The 19,176-nt window shown below is 39.0% G+C and overlaps 1 protein-coding gene across 1 annotated transcript in view; it reads right to left on the reverse strand.

Annotated features, from left to right (window-relative positions):
• Positions 1–2,232: 2,232 nt before the first annotated feature.
• LOC150089752 (succinate dehydrogenase [ubiquinone] iron-sulfur subunit, mitochondrial-like) overlaps positions 2,233–19,176 on the reverse strand; it is a 162,109-nt gene continuing 145,165 nt past the window's right edge. Inside the window, exon 9 of the mRNA XM_090368781.1 lies at positions 2,233–2,671. Within this exon, the coding sequence (XP_090224907.1) occupies positions 2,579–2,671 (93 nt within the window). The 3' untranslated portion in view covers positions 2,233–2,578. The remainder of the gene's footprint in view (positions 2,672–19,176) is intronic.

Genomic DNA, 19,176 nt, shown 5'->3' on the forward strand with positions numbered 1-19,176 from the left:
CCTTGGCAAGGGATGCAAAGAAAAACAGCAAAGAGTTCTTTACTTATGTAAACTCTAGAAGGAAGGGGATGAATCAGATTGGTCCACTTGATATTGATGGGTCAACTGTTGATGATCCTGCTCAGGTAGCTAACAAACTAAATGAATATTTTGCATCGACATTCACACATGAGGAGTTATTCAGCAAAGGGAATGCCAGAGGTGTATTCAACTCTAGCAGTAAGCTACAGAATCTTGAAATAACTGGGAGTAAAGTGGAGGAGAAACTGTTGAAGATAAACACAAGAAAGGCACCCGGGGTGGATGGGATCTATCCAGTTATATTAAAGGAGGCAGCAAAGGAAGTAAGCAAACCCTTAGCCATAATTATGAGAGCTTCCTTGGACTCAGGGGAGGTACCCATAGACTGGAAATGTGCAAATGTGACCCCAATTCACAAAGGAGGATCAAAGGCTGACACAAGTAATTATAGACCTGTGAGCTTAACTTCTGTTCCAGGAAAATTAATGGAGGCACTGGTTAAAGAAGCACTGCAGGATCATTTAGACAAGACTTCAGTTATAGCTCAGACACAGCATGGTTTTGTTAAGGGGAAGTCTTGCCTGACCAACTTGATTGGATACTATGATGCAGTCACAAAAGAACTGGATGCAGGGAATAACTTTGATATTATATACTTGGATCTTAGAAAGGCTTTTGATACTGTTGCACATGGAAGACTGCTACACAAATTGGAGCAGTGTGACATTGGAGGCAAATTGCTGCTATGGATAAAGGGGTGGTTGAGGGGGAGAAGACAGAGAGTGGTAATCAATGGACACTGCTCATCGTGGACTAATGTTATTAGTGGAGTCCCTCAGGGCTCAGTGTTGGGTCCATTGTTGTTTTCTGTATTTATAAATGATATTGATGATGGTATATCAAGCTTAATGTCCAAGTTTGCAGATGATACAAAGGTTGGCAGGGTTGTCAAGGACACTACTGACACTATGCTGCTGCAACAGGATCTGGAAAGGTTGAGCAGATGGGCTGAGAGGTGGCAAATGAAGTTTAACATTGACAAATGTAAAGTACTACACATGGGAAACAGCAACCCCAGAGCAACGTATCAACTCTGTGGTACTACACTGACAGTGGTAGAGAATGAAAGGGACTTGGGGGTGATTGTGCAGGCAGATATGAAGTTCTCTGAGCAGTGCAGACGGGCTGCAAGAGTAGCTCATGGAGTATTGTCAATGATATACAGGAATTTTTCCAGCAGGGATAAGGAGGTGATTATTCCATTGTATAAGGCAATGGTCAGGCCACACCTAGAGTACTGTATACAGGTCTGGAGGCCTCATTTCAAGAAGGATGTAGAGCTGCTGGAACGAGTACAGAGAAGGGCAACAAGACTAGTGAATGGAACAAAGGGGTGCTCTTACGAAGAAAGGCTTAAGTTTTGCAAATTACAGTGTCTGGAGACTAGGCACCAGCGAGGTGATCTGATAGAGGTGTATAAAGCCTTGAATGGTTTAAGCATGCTCAATGCTGATGGGATTCTTCCTCTAGCTCAAAAAAATCACCTGAGAGGGCATAAATTCAAATTGAGGAAAGACAGATGTAGGATAGACGTGCGGAAATTTGCCTTTAGCCAGCGGGTGGTTGGTTGGTGGAACAGACTGCCATCCCTTGTGGTGGAGGTTGATAGCCTAAACAAGTTTAAGGCTCAGCTGGACAGGTATTTTGAACGAACAGAGGGGTGAAGTGGAAGTGGTTTTTTTTTTTTTTTTTTTTTGGCTGATGCTGCATAAGCTTGCTTTCTTGCATCAAATGCCTCTACTAATGCTAATGCTAAACTGGTAGTAAACTCCATCTAATTGCATTTGCGATTATATCGACAGCTGGAATTGTGTTGGTTTTTACGTTATTATGGTGAAATGTGTTTCCCCTTCACTGATATGAAACACAAATACATTTTCAGAATCTTCTTCATTCCTATCGTGTTGCGTTCAGTTGGGGTGATTCCACGTTCGACTGCCATTTCTTGTAAACACAAAGGCGAATCGTGTATAAGCGAATTCGGTTCGTGTTATATAAGATAACGTTCCCCTATTTATAAATCGTGTATGATCAAATTCGTGTAATGTTAACGTGTTATACGAGGACCGACTGTATTCGTTAATTCTGGAGTGAACCTTTTAAGCTCTCTTTATATTGAATATTGAATAAAAAAATAAAACCACCATCATATATAAAGAAAAAATTTTATTGCTGCTTCCATAAGTTTCCTATTTACTACAAAAGTGCACTCAAATGTATGCTGTGCATTTGGACCTGAGCTATATATTTAAACAGTTGAGCAAATAGCATTAACAAATGTAATAAGGATGGAGGAGGAGGAGGGGTGTATATGTATTTGAATGAAACTGCTAAACATAATTTCAATAGTACAATGTCCTGAGAAGCTAAGTGACAATCAACATGAAATACTTAGCAGATCCAGTTAAATGAAAATTTGTGTTCATGTCCAGAAATGCACACACACTAAAAATATACTTCTTGATTCATCTACAAACACTACTCTGGAAGTCATAATTTAAGCATTTCCTGTCATCTGTGGAGCATCTTTCTTTGATATTCCAGATAAAAGTTTTTTTAACTCTCCAATTGCTTTACCGGGATTCAGGCTCTGATGGAAATCAATAAACAAAGCAAGGTTAATCAACAGTAATAAAATATTACTCAAACTTCAACTTTAAAAAAAAAAAATTCATATTGAATAAAGAATAAAAAACATACTATGCATAAGTTCTAAATAGGATAAAAATGCAATATTCATTGGAATATTAAATTTCAATTTCTTACTCAACTAAAATTAAAAGTACACATTAACCCATGTGTTGTTGTTATTTTGGTTTTTTAGGCGCATTAGCAACTAAGGCCATGTTGCTCCAGGGATATGCGGTGGTCATTCCGACCTTTCCACATCCTCCGTATTCGGTGGTCACGGGCTTTAACCCATGTGAATTGTTACAAAACCAAGTGAATTTTAATAAAACTAACCTCTACACAATAGAATTACTTAATAATAGGTGATGTTTTTGTTTTTGGATTCAGTATTGAATCCTGTCATCAGACCTAATAAGGAAAGATTTGGAAACTATTCCTGATTTCACAGGGTAAAAGACTATTCACAATCCCAATTATGAATAATAATCTTCTCAACTATGAAACATTAAAAACAGGTGTAAAATCTTTCCTGATTCAGCCTAATGACAGGATTCAATATGGAATCCAGAAAAGTTGCCAATTAAATAGTTCTAATGTATGGTATCTAATTTGGTTATTCATATTTAATTAATTCATTATGAACAACCACATTAGCATTAGTAGAAACATACGATGAAAGAAAGCACCGTATGCCTCTAAAAAAAAAAAAAACTCAGATTTCACCCCTCTGTTCGTTCCAAACACCTGTCTAGCTCAGCCTTAAATTTATTTAGGCTATCAACTTCCACAACAAAAAGTGGAAGTCTTCCACCAGGCAACTACCCACTGGCTAAAGGCAAATTTCCACACATCTATTCTACAACTGTCTTTCCTCAATTTGAATCTATGCCTTCTCAGATTTTAATCTGAGGAAGAATCCCATCAGCATTCAGCTTGCTCAACCCATTCAAGCCCTTATACACCTCAATCAGATCACCTCCTATGTGCCTACTCTCCAGGTGCTGCAATTTGCAGAACTTCAGCCTTTCTTGGTAAGAGCACCCCTTTGTTCCCCTCATCAATCTTGTTGCCCTTCTTTGTACTCATTCTAACAACCCTAAAATGAGACCTCCAGACCTATACACAGTACTCAAGATGTGGCCTAACCATTGCCTTGTACAACAGGATAATCACCTCCCTGTCCATGCTAGCAAAATTCTTATATATCATTGACAAGACTCTATGACCTGCCCTTGCAGCTCATCTTGCACTGCTCAGCGAACTTCATATCTGACTGCACAATTACTGCCAGGTCTTTTCCACTTCCCTGAGTGTAGTACCACAGTTGGTACATTTCTCTTGGGTTATTGATACCCATATGCAGTAGTTTGTGCATTTGTCAATGTTAAACTTCAGTTTCCACTTCTCTGCCCAACTTATCTAGATCCAGTTGGAGTACAAACCTTTGTATCATCTGCAAACTTGAACATTAAGCCTGATATACATTCATCAATATCATTGATGAATACACAAAACAATAATGGACCCAGCACCAAACCCTGGGGAACTCAACTAATAACATTCGTCCACGAAGAGCAGTGTCCATTGATTGCCACTCTGTCGTCTTCCACTCAACCATCCCTTTATCCATTGTAGCAACTTGCCCTTAATGCCATACTTCTCCAATTTGTACAGCTGTCTTCCATACACAACAATGTGAAAAGCTATACTGAAATCCAAGTATATGATATCAAAATTATTTTTTGCATCCAGTTCCTTTGTGACAATATCATAGTATCCAATCAAATTGGTCAGACAAGACCTCCCTTTAACAAACTCATGCTGTGTCTTAACTATTACTGCAGCCTTGTCTAGATGATCCTGCAATACTTTAACTCCATTATTTTCCCTGGAACACCAATTAAACTAACAGGTCTATAGTTACTTCTGTCACCTTTTGAACCCCCTTTGTGAATTGGTAATACATTTGCACACCTTCAGACCATGGGGACCTCCCCTGAGTCCAAAGCAGCTCTCAAAATTATGGCTAAGGGTTTGCTTACTTCCTTTAATATATAACTGGATAGATCCCATCCAACCCAGGTGCCCTCCTTATATTTAAATATAACAATTTCTCCTCCACTTTGCTCTTAGTTATTACAAAATCACTTAGCTCCCTGTTAGAGTTTGATAAACTTCTGGCATTCCCCTCCTTGAATAACTCCTAATGTGTGAATGTAGATGCAAAATACTCATTCAGTTTATCAGCTACCTGAGCATGATCATCAGTAGTAAAACCATCTATGTTAAGTTGACCAATCTGATTCATCCCTTTCCTTCTAGATTTGTTTACATAAGTAAAGAACTCTTTGCAACCTTTGCCAAAATTTCTCTTAATCTCCCTTCGCCTGCCTAACCTCCTTTGTGACTTGATTACAGACCAGCTTATATCTGCCATGGGCTTCTGTGTTGCCTGACAATATATATGCATCCCATGCATTTTTCTTCTCTGCCACAAGCCTCATTAATTCATCAGACATCCATTTAGGCCTATGAATAGTATTTCTTAGTTGGAATGAAAAGCCTAGTAGCCTCCAAGATTAAGTCCCTGAAGGCTTCCCATTTAGAATTCAATGTTGGTAACATCATCAGTTGATCCCACATCAGTACACTGTGATCACTACCACCTAGTGGTTCCTTTATTTGCAGATTCTTAATGCATGAAGAATCACTGATGATAATCAGATCAAGAATATTGATCTGATTATCACCTGTTATTACTGCTCATTCCAATAGAAGCAGTGCAAGAATCACTTTCACCTCTGCCTGTGGCTACCATTAATCTATTAGTCTGTGAATCCCTTTTCCAATCTAGCAATTTTCCGACCCACCTAACACTCTATAGCCTCAGCAAATATTCTTGCACCCTTTCTATTTAAATGTATCCAATCCCTGTATAAACAATCTCTCTTGTTAACAAGAGTAATAAAGGAACTGGATGCAAAATAATTTTAACATCATTTACTTCATGTTAATTGATTTAAGAAAAGGTTTTGATGTTAAAATGGGCACTGCTGTTCTTGGACTACTGTTATTAGCAGTGGAGTTCCCTAGGGCTGAGTGCTTGGCCCATTGTTTGTTTCAATATTTATTAATAATGTTTCAATAAATTATTATTTTAATAATGAAGAAGGCATATCAGGCTTAATGTCCAAGTCTGCTGATGATACAAAGATTAGCAGGGTGGTTAATGATAGTAATCAAGCTGTGCTACTGCAAAAAGATCTACAAAAATTAGCCAGATGGACTGAGAAGTATCAATTTAAATTTAACATCAACAAATGCAAGGTACTCCCCATATGGGTAGTATTAATCTCAGAATAACATACCAAATCTGTAATACCACACTCAGGAGAATGAAAATGAACTGGGGGTAATTGTGCAGTTAGACATGAAGTTCTCTGAGTAGTGCAGGTGCCTGGTAGGATAGTCATGAGGTTTGTGAATGATATACCGGAATTTTGCCAGTAGGTATAAGGAGGTGAAGCCACATCTTGAGTAATGCTTACAGGTTTGGAAGCCTCACCTACAGAACAATGTGATCTGCTGGAATGGATAGAGAAGAGCAATAAGATGAATAAGGGAAACAAAAGGGTACTCTTACCAAGAGTCTTCAGTTCTGCAAACTGCTACATATGGAGACTAAGCACCTGTGAGGAGATCTGATTGAGGTGTTTAAGGCTTTGAATGGATTAAGTATGCTTGATGCCAATGGAATCCTTGCTCTTACTCTAACTACATACCAGGTGGCATAAATTCAAATTGAAGAAAGATGGTTGCAGGAAAGACATATGGAAATTTATCTCAGCCAGCAAATTTTCTTGAATAAATCCAAGGAAGAATTAAGCAAACTGTTAGCAGGAACTGTTAGCAGGAATGGGCAGGTGATATTGGAAGTGTTTTTTTTTTTTTTTGTGGGAAGTGAAGGTGGTTTCTTTTTTTTTTTCACTCTGCTGCTGTATAAGCTTGCTTTTTTGCATCAAGCTGCCATTGCTAATACAAAGTCTACATCATGCCATTTATGTAGCAGTCTACATAATGTGGTGCACAAAAATTTTGTCATACAGTCATTTTACAAAAACAATAACAGTTATGAGGTTGCTTGACACTGATTTCATCTTCACTGAAACATGGGTATGTAATTTTGAAGAAACTGATTCTGCTCTCGAAAAGAAGCCTCCAGATGGAATATGAAGTATCCATACACCAGGAAACTTCACAGCTGTCAGGACTGCTCTCATATGTTGTCCAAAGCTTTTTGCATATCAACATCATTGAACTTATCCGATAGGAGTGTATGACAAATACTGCATCAGTACTTAAATTTCCATCCTTTCAAGGTACAGGTATGGCAAGGATTAAAAACTCAAATGGATCATGAAGACTTTATTCACAATCTATGGATGTCTCGTGAAGTCCATGTTTTGTGAATAAACATAACTTTTGTTATTGGTTGGAAGAAACCCTTGCCAATTCCACCAGCAACCACTATACACTAACCAGGTAACAGTGTGGTGTGCAACTGCACACCTTCAAAATTATTTTGAAGATGATAATGGAAGGGTAACAGCTATGCTAACATGACTGCAACTTTTTTTTACTTAGGAATTAGCTACTAGGTGTCCTCAAGTTAATGAGGCAACTTGATTTTAACGAGATGGTGTGATGTCTTGTACTACCATGGTGTCAATGGACACCATATGAATGCTTTTTTTTTTTTTTTTCATAATCATATCATCTCCAGGAATGGTGATATTTCTTGGCTTCCAAGATCCCGAAGATCTGCCAGGATGTGACTTTTTAAGTGAGAGATACTTAGAAAGCAAGGTGTACTCTGACCATCCACACAATATTGAAGAGTTGAAAGCAAAAATTCATGATGAAATTGCCAAAATTCTTTTGGAGCTGCCATGTCAGATCATGGGAAACGTGCATGGGTGATTAGAGAATGTCTGCATAGGAATGCAGGTCACCTTGAGGTTATCTTCAAAAAATAAATGCTGTGCTATGTACTTAAAGATGGCATATTTGTTATTTAGCAAATACAGTCCATTCCGGTTATTTGGGACACATCGGGACTAGTGCATTTTGGCCCGATTAAGCGGCTGCCCCAATTATCCGAAGTTTCACGTAAATAGTTAAAATAGTTAAAAATACAATGTAACCCCCCCCTTTTTTACAATTGGTTCACTGTACAATCAAATCACGTTACCACGAACTCAACATAGTAAAGTACCATTCACTATACGATGTGCAGTAAGCGCCGGTCATTATGATCTCGTTTGTGAATTGAATTTTAATTCTATTAAACAGTGATTCTAATTAGCGAAAATAGGAGGAATATTATCCACAGGCTATAAAAGCAAAGATATGTTAAGCACAAATTTACCCTTTATTACCTTACCAATTAAAAAATTAAATGCTAAGTGAAAATCGGAATAATTAATACATACTGTACGTACATACGAACTAGTTGACATTTGTGGGCGGGGAGAGGTTAAAATTTAAAACAGTAAAAAGATAAGCAATCAATAACAAAGAACACAGCACACAGAAATTGCAAGTAACACAATACACGCAAGTGAGAACCGAGTAACGAGTTACAAAGCTTTAAAAATAGGAATGAAGAGAAGTTCTGAAAATTAATTTTTTTACATGATTTAAGATTTCATGGAAGTGTAAACACATTTCACCATAATAACCCACAGAATTCCAGCTGTCGGTATTATCGCAAATTCAGTAGGATCGAGTTTACTGTACGTTTATGATAGATTTCACTAACAGAAAAGCCCAATAAACAGGTGACTGCTAATTGTTTTATTGTTTTATGGTTGTGACCTCCAGAATTTCGACCGAACCACGTGGTACCGTCGGAGACAATCGTAGGGTAATCTCCAGTGCTGCGGTCTCCTGCCCCGATTAAACAGCATGCTGTCCCAATTAAGCGAAGTAAACCCTGGCTATTTTCTCAATCGGTTTCTGTTTTTTAAGATTTTCCCCAAATAAACGGCTGCCCAGACTAACCGGTGGCCCAAATAACCGGAATCCACTGTACAAACTTTTTTTTTTTTTTCCTTTTTCCCCACATCTAACATCTCTTTTCTGGGGCTGTAATTAAACAATCTCAGGTGGTGAGCATTCCCCTCCACATATTATTTACAACTTGCACAATGTGCAAAATGGCATCTGACTTTGAACTTTTCTTGAAATTTTATTACTAACTGGAAAACTAAAATTGTGGCACTACACCTCACACCTAATTCTAAAACTGATTATGACATGTATTTTACAAAATATCATGATAAATGTATAAGAAATTTTAATTATTTAAACAAAATAACAATATCACTACCACCAACTACTGTTGAAAACTTGGTTAATGACTAACACATTGATTTTAGCCTGGGATCTGCTGACGAGGCTAGTGGGAGCCAGACGTGTTCAAAGCCGCTAAGTGGATTTTCTTATTTATTGATTTGAAATTATTGTTTTTCCAAAACTTTTGATTTAAAATTTAGTAGTATAGCATTATTTTGTGATTTTATGATTAATCTGGTGTATTTATTCTTTACTTGGCCTTGTAATTGCATAAAAGTATCAGTAAGGGTATCATATCCACATGTTACAAGTTTAGCCATATTTAGCTGCTTTATTGACCAATTGATACATCAAATTATTTTCTATAAGTAGCTTATAGACCTAGTCAGGATCATTAGTTTATTCTGAATTGAGACAGCGAGATTTGGAAGTTAATTAATACTTAAGTGTCCGTAGATTTACCGTTCGTAACTTGCGCCATTGTTATACTATACGTTATATCCCAAACTAGATAGCGTTAGTATAGTACAGTATATATAATATAATATTGTCAATTAATCAGCAAAATCTATTAATTTTGTTAAACTTCGTTGCCAATTAAATTGTACTTTTAACTAAATACATATAGCGACTTAGATTACAAACAAAACATAATTAATTAATACATAACTTGATATGGAAGTTATATAAACGGAACTCTAGATAATATTTGATACTGAAAAATATATATAGCGTTATAACTGTGCTGGGATACAAGTTTAGGGTTATAATTTTGTACTGAAATTGAAATTTTCTTGAAATTAAATCGAGATCATGATTCGAGCCAAAGAAGCAGAGCAAAAAGCTCAAGCTAATGGGAGTGCTGTGGCTCAGAGGAGAACTGAGGGGGGCAGTTGCCCTCTGAATCACAGCCTTTTAAAATGCACTGTCTGCATGATGTTTGTGGAGAAATTGGGTATGGGACATGATATTGCCATGGGGGATGTCTTTGTGTGTGTGTGTGTGCACGATGCAAGGAGTGTAACGAAATCAGGCGACAACTCAGCATTGTTATGGGCCTGTATGAGAGTTTGAAGGACAGGATGGATGCCCTCGAAGTATCTAAAGTGAGGGGCCCATCAAGCACCCAGCTGCCCACATCAATGCCAGAGCTTGCACTTGGTCATCATGCAACACAGTGGCAAACCCCAAAGGCAGAATGTGCTGGTCCCACAGGAACTAGTAATTGTTGGTGACTCTATTGTCAGGGAAACATGCTTTGTAAAAAGGATAGGTGAAACAGGACCAGGGTATCTATGCCAGGAGCAAAGGTTGATGACGTAGAGCAGATATCTTTTAAGGGCACAAAAGGTGATGTAGTTGTACATGTTGGCACTAATGATAATAAGAGTAGGAGACCGGCAGAATTACTTAACAAGTACAGGTCACTCTTGAAAAAAAGCCGTGAATTAGGGTTGAATTTGAAAATGTCTGTAATTCTGCCCAGACACGATAGGAGGGAGTATATGATGAGAGCCTTGTTGATCAATTCGGCCCTGGAAAGATTGTGCAAGGCTCAAGGGGGTAGAATTTTTTTCAGCCTGGTCTGTACTTGTTAACAGAAGGGACTGCTTCTACAGGGATGGGATACACTTAAATAGAGAGGGTGCAAGAATATTTGCTGATGCTATCGAGGCAGTGTTAGGTGGGTTGGAAAACTGACAACTTGGGGGGGTTGTTGTTGTTGTTGTTGTTGTTGTTATGGGATTTCTGGCGCAAGGGCTACATAGGCCATATTGCGCCTATCAAAGCAATTAAGTGTACGTGTGATAACTGCTCTGGGAGCAATTAGAGTTGGTCATACATTTTAATTTTTTTCAAGTAGGTGAAAAATTCTGAGAGTTTTGCGTCATTACCTATGATGCTGTTGAGAGACAAGGGGTTTGAGATGGAGCTGAAAGTAGTCTGTCGGGCAGTGTCAAACAAGCTACATTCAATCAGAATGTGCTTCACTGATAACGGCTGCAAACAGTGCGTGCACTGAGGGGGATCATTTCCTGTGAGCAGAAACAGATGAGTAAGGTGAGTGTGGCCAATTCGGGTTCTGGCTAGAAGTACTTCTTCCTTTCTGATTTTACGGAGGCTAGAGGTCCATAGTTGTGGTTCGGGTTTCAATTGAAACAGTTTATTATGTGTTTGCTTTTTCCACAAAAGAGTCCATTGTTCCATACATATTTCTTGTATTTTATGTTTATAATCAGGATAGGGAACAAGATCATTTGATAAGGCTACGTTGGAGGGATGCTTTGCGGCATCATCAGCGCACTCATTTCCAGGAATACCGCTGTGACCTGGGATCCAGGAATAGACAACAGTGCAATGTTGCTCATGGAGATGTATCAGTTCTTGTCTTATTAGCTTTACCAAAGGATTGCAAGGAGAGGTGTCTGTGAGAGCTAAGAGAGCACTCTTGGAATCAGTGTACACTATACTTTTATTCGTTGACAGGAGGGAAATATTTTCCAGGGCAAGTTTAATTGCATAGAGTTCAGCAGTGTAGCTGCTGCATTCAGCTGGAAGTGGAATAGAAACAGTTGTATTAGGGAAGATAGCAGCTGCACCCACTTTATTGCCAGACTTTGAACCGTCAGTGTAGATCTTAGAAAAGTGGGAATAATTTTCTTCATGGACAAGATGCAATTGTCTGATGTTAACATCTGCTAGAACACCTTTTCCCCATTTTTCAAAGTAATCATCATATGAAACAGTTAAGGTAATCCATGGGGGATCCGGGTCTTTTAAATCTCTGATGATATTATGAAAGGAAATATTCCAGCATTCTAATAGGTTCTGTAATCTGATACCGGCAGGTCGGATTGTTCTGGGTTTGTTTCCATAGTGTGTTCTCCACTGCGGATCATACAGTAGTGGCCAAATAGGATGAGTGGGGATGCTTTTAATTTTAGCCGAGTAGTTTAACAGTAACATCTTTCTCCTGATACTGAGTGGAGGTTCGTGAGCCTCAACATACAGACTTTGAACAGGTGATGTTCTGTATGCACCCAGGGCAATCCTAAGGGCAGCGTGTTGGATTGGAGCAAGACGAGCCAAAGTACTCTCTCTAGCAGAGTCATACACAGGCGCTCCATAATCTAGGCGAGATCTAATTAGAGACCTATACATGTGGAGCAGGGTGTACCGGTCTGCACCCCAAGATGTACTGGAGACGACCCGAAGTATGTTAATTTTCTTAAGGCAGGTGGTTCGTAGGTGTTTAACATGCTCCTGAAAATTTAGATTTTTATCAAAAATTAGCCCTAGGAGACGAATACTGTTAACGATTGGAAGAGGATGATTGGCCAAGTGTAACTCGGGTTCTGGATGCATTTTCCGCTTGTTGCAGAAGTGCGTGGCCATAGATTTGTGTTTTGATAGTCGATATCCATTTTGTGTCATCAATAGTTCAATATTATTTATTGATATTTGTAATTGCCTCTCAATATAATTTATAGTCTGAGAATGGCAGGACAAGGTAAGATCATCAGCATAAATATATGAGTCAACAGTGTTTGGAATGCTGTTTGTGATATTGTTAATTCGTATAGCAAATAGAGTGGCACTGAGGACAGAGCCTTGAGGGACACCTTCTTCTTGTCTGTACGTGTGAGACAGAGCCTGCCGGTATCGAACTTGGAATGTCCTGTGGCAAAGGAAGTTTTGGATAAAATATGGTAAATGCCCTTTCATATCCATAGAATGGAGATCCTTTAGGATTCCATAACGCCATGTGGTGTCGAAAGCTTTTTCTATATCGAGACACACCATGACGAGATGTTGATTCCTGATATAAGCGTTTCTTATATTTGATTCAGCCTTTATCATGAGATCTAAGGATGATCTCTTCTTCCGAAAGCCAAACTGATTGTCGCTGATTATGTTTCTAGACTCAAGGTACCACGTCAATCGACGGTGCACCATTTTTTCTAAAGTTTTACTTAAGCAGCTGGTTAGAGAAATCGGTCTGTAGTTGTTAGGGATCGAATGATCTTTTCCTGGTTTAGGGATAGCAATTACATATGAATGTTGCCAGGAGCTAGGAAATGTGTGTTCATAAAATATCCGATTGTAAAATTTCAGTAGAGAGGATAACGATTGCTGATCTAGGTTTTTAAGCATTACATAGTAAATTCCATCAGGGCCAGGGGCACTGTTGTGGGACATATTTATAGATTCTTTCAATTCTGATAGAGTGAGCGGTTGATTATAGGGTAAACAGCGGGTAGTTTTGAAATTTAGTTTGAATTTTTCAGTATCGGCTTTAATTTTTTGGAATGATGGATGATACGCGATGGAGGCGGACAATTCAGAGAACACTGTTCCTAAGGCATTTGCAATATCTTCGGGATTAGAGATCTCCTTCCCATTCCAATTAAAAATAGGTGCAGGTAATGTAGGGTATTTACCATTTAGCTGCCTTATTTTTTTCCATATTATTCTGGCATCAGTGTCTTTATTGATTGATGAAGCAAATTTTATCCAAGAGTCTTTTTTAGCCTTTCGCCTGATGTACCGTGCTTTGGCTTTAAGTTTCTTATAATTGATAAGGTTGGCAGTGGTAGGGCATTTTCGGAATAAGTTCCATGCTGCATTCTTTTCTCTTTTCACCTTATTACAGTCATCGTTCCACCAGTGGTTGGTATGTCTACGATTTCTTAATTGAGACTGTGGGATGGCAACCTTTGAAGCTGATAGTATCTGCATTGTGATATGTTTTGTGACAGTATTGATAGAGGCAGACTCAATGATGTGATCATCAAAAGAGATATGATTTTTATATTTAGTCCAGTCTGCTTTAGAAAATTTCCATTTCATTTGTGGATCAGTTGTTTTGGAGTTCGTGGTTTGAATTCTGCATATTACTGGATAGTGATCACTGTTGAGAGGATTGTCAAGTGTTGTCCATTCGATACTTGGGAAGAGGATCGGAGAGCAGATTGAGAGGTCTATTGCAGATGGTGTTCCAGTAGGAAAATGAATGTAAGTGGGTAAACCTGTGTTCAGTAATGTTAAATTCTGTCTGTCTAGTAGTGTCTCAATGAGTTCTCCGCGTCTGTCTGAGACGGGGGATCCCCATAGTGTATGATGTCCATTAAAGTCTCCTAATAGGCAAACTGGTGACGGTAATTTCAAAACAAGGTTTTCTAGTTCATGAATCGTACATTGCTGATTGGGAGGAAGATATATTGAGACGATCGTTAAAGAAATGCCAATCATTACACGAGCCGCAACAGCTTCTAAGGCAGTTTGAAGAGGAATTTGTTTACAAGGAACCCTTGAGTCTATGAGTATGGCCACTCCACCATGAGCACTGTTTGTCCTGTCTTGTCGAAAAACAGTGTAATATTTAACTGACACGGACACTTGTGGTGTTAGATTTGTTTCTTGTAGGCATATGCTCACAGGATGATAACGATCAATTAGTTCATATATATCGTCTATGTTGCTACGAAAGCCTCTGCAATTCCATTGAATTATGTTGTTCATTGTGTTGGTTTTGAATTAGAAGTTGAATCTGTCTGTTTTTTAATGTTACTCTGCTTGTGACGGTCAATTTTAATTTTGTCCTTTTTTGGAAAGACTGGACGTGTGTCTATGTCGTCTTCTGCATGAAGATCTAGGATAGGTTCATTACAAGTATTGTTTTCTGCAATATCCATAGCTGTGTTATCAGATAATTTCTTTCTAACATGAACTGAATTTTCCTTCTGATCTGCAGTAACTGGATCTAATTTAGTAGTGGATGGTATCGAGATCGGGGTATTGTTTGTCCTATCTACTGTTTGGTGTTTTGTTGGCTGTGATGCAGGTGATAGCAATGATCGAGCCCAATCAGAAATTGACACTTTTGGTGGGACTGATATATCTGTTTGCGTTGAAACTGTTTGTTGTCTTTTGGATGCTTCAGCATATGTACGCTTAGGCATGTTTTGTAATAGGTTCTTTCTGGCTTCAGGGTATGTGTCCTTGTTCTCCACTTTGTATTTTTGGATTTTTTTCTCCAGCTTCCATTGCTCGCAGGATCTGGAAAAGGCTGAATGGTTGCCTTTGCAGTTTGGACACCGTAATGATTCAGCATTACAATCAGTATGGACATGTTCTTTTGATCCGCAGTTTGAGCAAACTGAATCTCCTCGGCAGACAGTTTGGGAATGTCCAAACTTCTGACACTTGTAGCATCGAATAGGATTGGGTATATAAGGACGGATGCGACAGTTTAAGTATCCTGCTTTTACTGCTGAAGGAAGGTTTGGTGTAGAAAATGTGAGAATGATGCTACGAGTAGGAACAAATTGTCCATCTTTCTTCACCATTATTCGTCTTGCTTCAGTAACTTTCTGGTCTTGGAGTTCTTGAACAATTTCCTCCTCTTTGACGTTCAACAGATCCCATTCGGAAATTACTCCTTTGGAGCTATTCAGGGTAGCATGAGGAGATACTTTAGTAGGAACTCCACCAAACGATGTAAGTTTCAGAAGGGACTCAGAATGTTTACGATTGGTGGTTTCGACTAATAGGTCGCCAGACTTCAGTCTTCTTACCATTTTTGGTGATCCGGCTACACTTTCTAGACATTTCTGTATATAAAAAGGAGACAAAGTACCCAAAGACTGATTCGTTAGGGAATGCAGTATGAGGAAAGATGGATATTCCATTTGAGGTACATCTGTTTTCATCCTCTTCCGTGTTTGATAGTCAGAGTCAGTTTGTTGCAAATCCAAAGAAGCAGGATTTACAGTCTTGAGAGGTGGAAAATTTTCGGTATCCATAATTGCTCCTTTTGGCCCCGGAAGGATAACTTTTCCTTCCAGGTTTCCGGCCCCGCCACGGGGAGGCAGGAGCAGTGCCACGAGGTGACCAAGCGGCTGTTAGTTGTGTTAGTGAAATAAGAAAAAGAAACAGAAAGGTGACTTTCCTTTCTGGGCCTTTGCCTACTACTTGTAGTGCGAAAGAGCTACTCTAATAGAAAATGAGGAAAACGGTATTTAGAACGAAAAATAATCTATATCTGGCAAAAGCTCTTTAGGAGGATCGCTTTAACGAACGCACTGAAATCGCTTGGCCACGGAACGCTTGGCACCCAGGGCCAACTTGGGGGGGATACAAGGACTAACAGATTAACAGTAGCCACTGGCAGAGGTGAAAGTGATTCTTGCACTGCTTCAATTGGAATGAGCAGAAGCCTGGAAAACAAGATGCAGGATATTTCAGAGACTGCTGGGAGTCATTGCGGTACAAGTAAGCACATGGGTTGTGTTATGGTAGCTAAGAAAAAGAACAGGTGCATGTATACTTGCGTGTACACCAACGCTAGGAGTTTGGTAAATAAATTTGATGAATTTGAGGTATTGCTCAAAGCATCAAAGGCGGATATTGTTGGGATATCAGAGACGTGGTGTCACACAGATATAAGGAATGCAGAACTGGAATTTGGGGAGTACAACGGCTACAGAAAGGATAGAAAGGGAGGAGGGGTTATGCTATTAGTTAAGAAACACATAAAATCCAAGGAAGTGAAGCCAGTCTACATTGCTGTACACTGCAGTGTCGAGTCAGTTTGGTGTGACATAAGCACTGGGAGATCAAAATTGAGAGTAGGAGTGTGCTATAGGCTTAATGACTCTGATGAGTATAACGAGAAACTGTATCGGGAAATAGAGTGGGCCAGTAAATCAGAGAGTCTTAAAATGGGGAATTTTAATTTCCCAGATATTGACTGGAATATGTGTGTTGGTCACTCACACACTAGCAAGGCTTTTGAGGATTTATTGGATGATTGTTTTCTACATCAGCATGTTCGGGAGGCAACTAGAGGGAGTAATACTCTTGATGATTCTTCATGCATTAAGAATCTGCAGATAGAGGAACCACTAGGTGACAGTGATCACAGTGTGCTGAAGTGGGATTTACTCAAAGAGGTAACTACCATTAGAGGTAAAAGGAAGGGTTATTGCTTTCGTAAAGGCGACTACCATGGTCTGAGACAGTACTTGAATTCTACACAGCGGGACCAACTGATGTTACCAACAGCAAATTCTAAATGGGAAGCATTCAAAGAACTTATCTTGGAAGCTACTAGGCTTTACATACCAACTAAGAAATATTGTTCAAGGTTTAGGCCTAAATGGATGTCAGATGAACTAATGAGACATATGGCAGAGAAGAAAAATGCATGGGATACATATAAATTAACACATGACACAGAAGCCTATGATAGATATAAGTTGATCTGTAACCAAGTTACAAAGGAGGTTAGGCAGGAGAAGGCAGACTACAAGAAATCTTTGGCAAGGGATGCAAAGAAAAACAGCAAAGAGTTCTTTACTTATGTAAACTCTAGAAGGAAGACGATGAATCAGATCGGTCCACTTGATATCGATGGTTCAACTGTTGATGATCCTGCTCAGGTAGCTAACAATCTAAATGAATATTTTGCATCGACATTCACACATGAGAGTTATTCAGAGAGGGGAATGCCAGAGGTGTATTCAACTCCGGCAGTAAGCTAGATAATCTTGTAGTAATGTACAGTAATGGCAGTGTGTTACTGCAACAGGATCTAGATAATTTGGGCAGATGGGCTAAGAAGTGGCAACTGAAGTTTAACCTTGACAAATGCAAAGTACTGCATATGGGTAGAAGTAACCCCAGAGAAACGTACCAACTGTGTGGTACTACACTTAAGGTGGTAGAAAATGAAAAAGACCTGGGAGTAATTGTGCAGGCAGATATGAAGTTTTCTGAGCAATGCAGACAGGCTGCCAGGGCAGGTCATGGGGTTTTGTCAATGATATATAGGAATTTTGCTAGCAGGGAAAAGGAGGTGATTATCCCTCTGTATAAGGCAATGGTCAGGCCAAGCCTTGAGTACTGCGTACAGGTCCTAAGGCCTCATTTTAGGAAGGATGTAGATTTACTTGAGCGTGTACAGAGAAGGGCAACAAGATTGGTGAGGGGAATGAAGGGATACTCTTATCAAGAGAGGCTTAAGTTCTGCAAATTGCAGTGGCTGGAGACAAGGCACCTGCGCAGTGATCTGATTGAGGTGTATAAGGCCTTGAATGGGTTCAGCACACTGAATTCTGATGGGATCCTTCCACTTGTTCAGATTACGAACCTAAGGGGGCATAAATTCAAATTAAGAAAGGACAGATGTAGAATAGATGTGCAGAAATTTGCCTTTAGCCAGCGAGTGGTTAATTGCTGGAACAAACTTCCATCTGTCGTTGTGGAAGTTGATAGGTGAATAAATTTAAGGAGGAACTGGACAGGCATTTGGAGAGAATGGTGTGATTTTTTTTTTTTTTTTTTTTTTTTGGCTGATGCTGCATAAGCTCATACATTTGCTTTCTTCCATCACAAGCCACTACTACTACTATTACATGGATTTATCTTGTAATATAAGCCAAAGTAGTGTTTGCAGATACATCTCAAGAATTAGTTTCCTGCCTGAAGATGTTCTGAGGGTGGCAACGTTTCAATTGAGATGGAAGATCTCTAGACAAAAAAGCCTAAATAACTTCAAGGGGTGGTTAGAAGAATACTTGGCCTTAACTTTGTCTACAGTAATGTAAAGAGCATTGTCAATATAATGTGCGAATTCATACTCCTGTTTGGGAAGACTAATGCTGACATAATGTGGCTAACTGAAATGATGTGTCACCCGGAAATTGGGGATGACAAGTTCCACTACGGTATGTTATTAAGATTCTTAGCAAAGCTTATTATCTTAGTACTTACCTCTAGATCCATATTGTTTAGGGTTAAATTTACATAAAGGAAAGTAAAGAGTAAAAGTTTGATTATATTAATTGATTAATTAATTTAAAAGCATGTCTCTAGGAAGAGGGAATGCACCACCTTTTTCCTGGTTGTCTATAAAATTATATGAAGAAGATTTGCATGTTGAAAAACCAAGAGCTGGACGAGAAGCTTTCAATGTCGTTGTCATCAGTTGATGAATGACATGAGTTGTAAGTGTTGATTTATAGTATTGTGGTACCCAAGATGCATCATGTTAAACACGTGGAAATTTGATTCGTGTGAGCTGCCATATTGGTGATAGATTCG

Source organism: Mastigoproctus giganteus, chromosome 2 (assembly GCF_048544385.1).
Source record: "Mastigoproctus giganteus isolate SK-2022 chromosome 2, ASM4854438v1, whole genome shotgun sequence".
Classification (NCBI taxonomy): Eukaryota; Metazoa; Arthropoda; class Arachnida; order Uropygi; family Thelyphonidae; genus Mastigoproctus; species Mastigoproctus giganteus.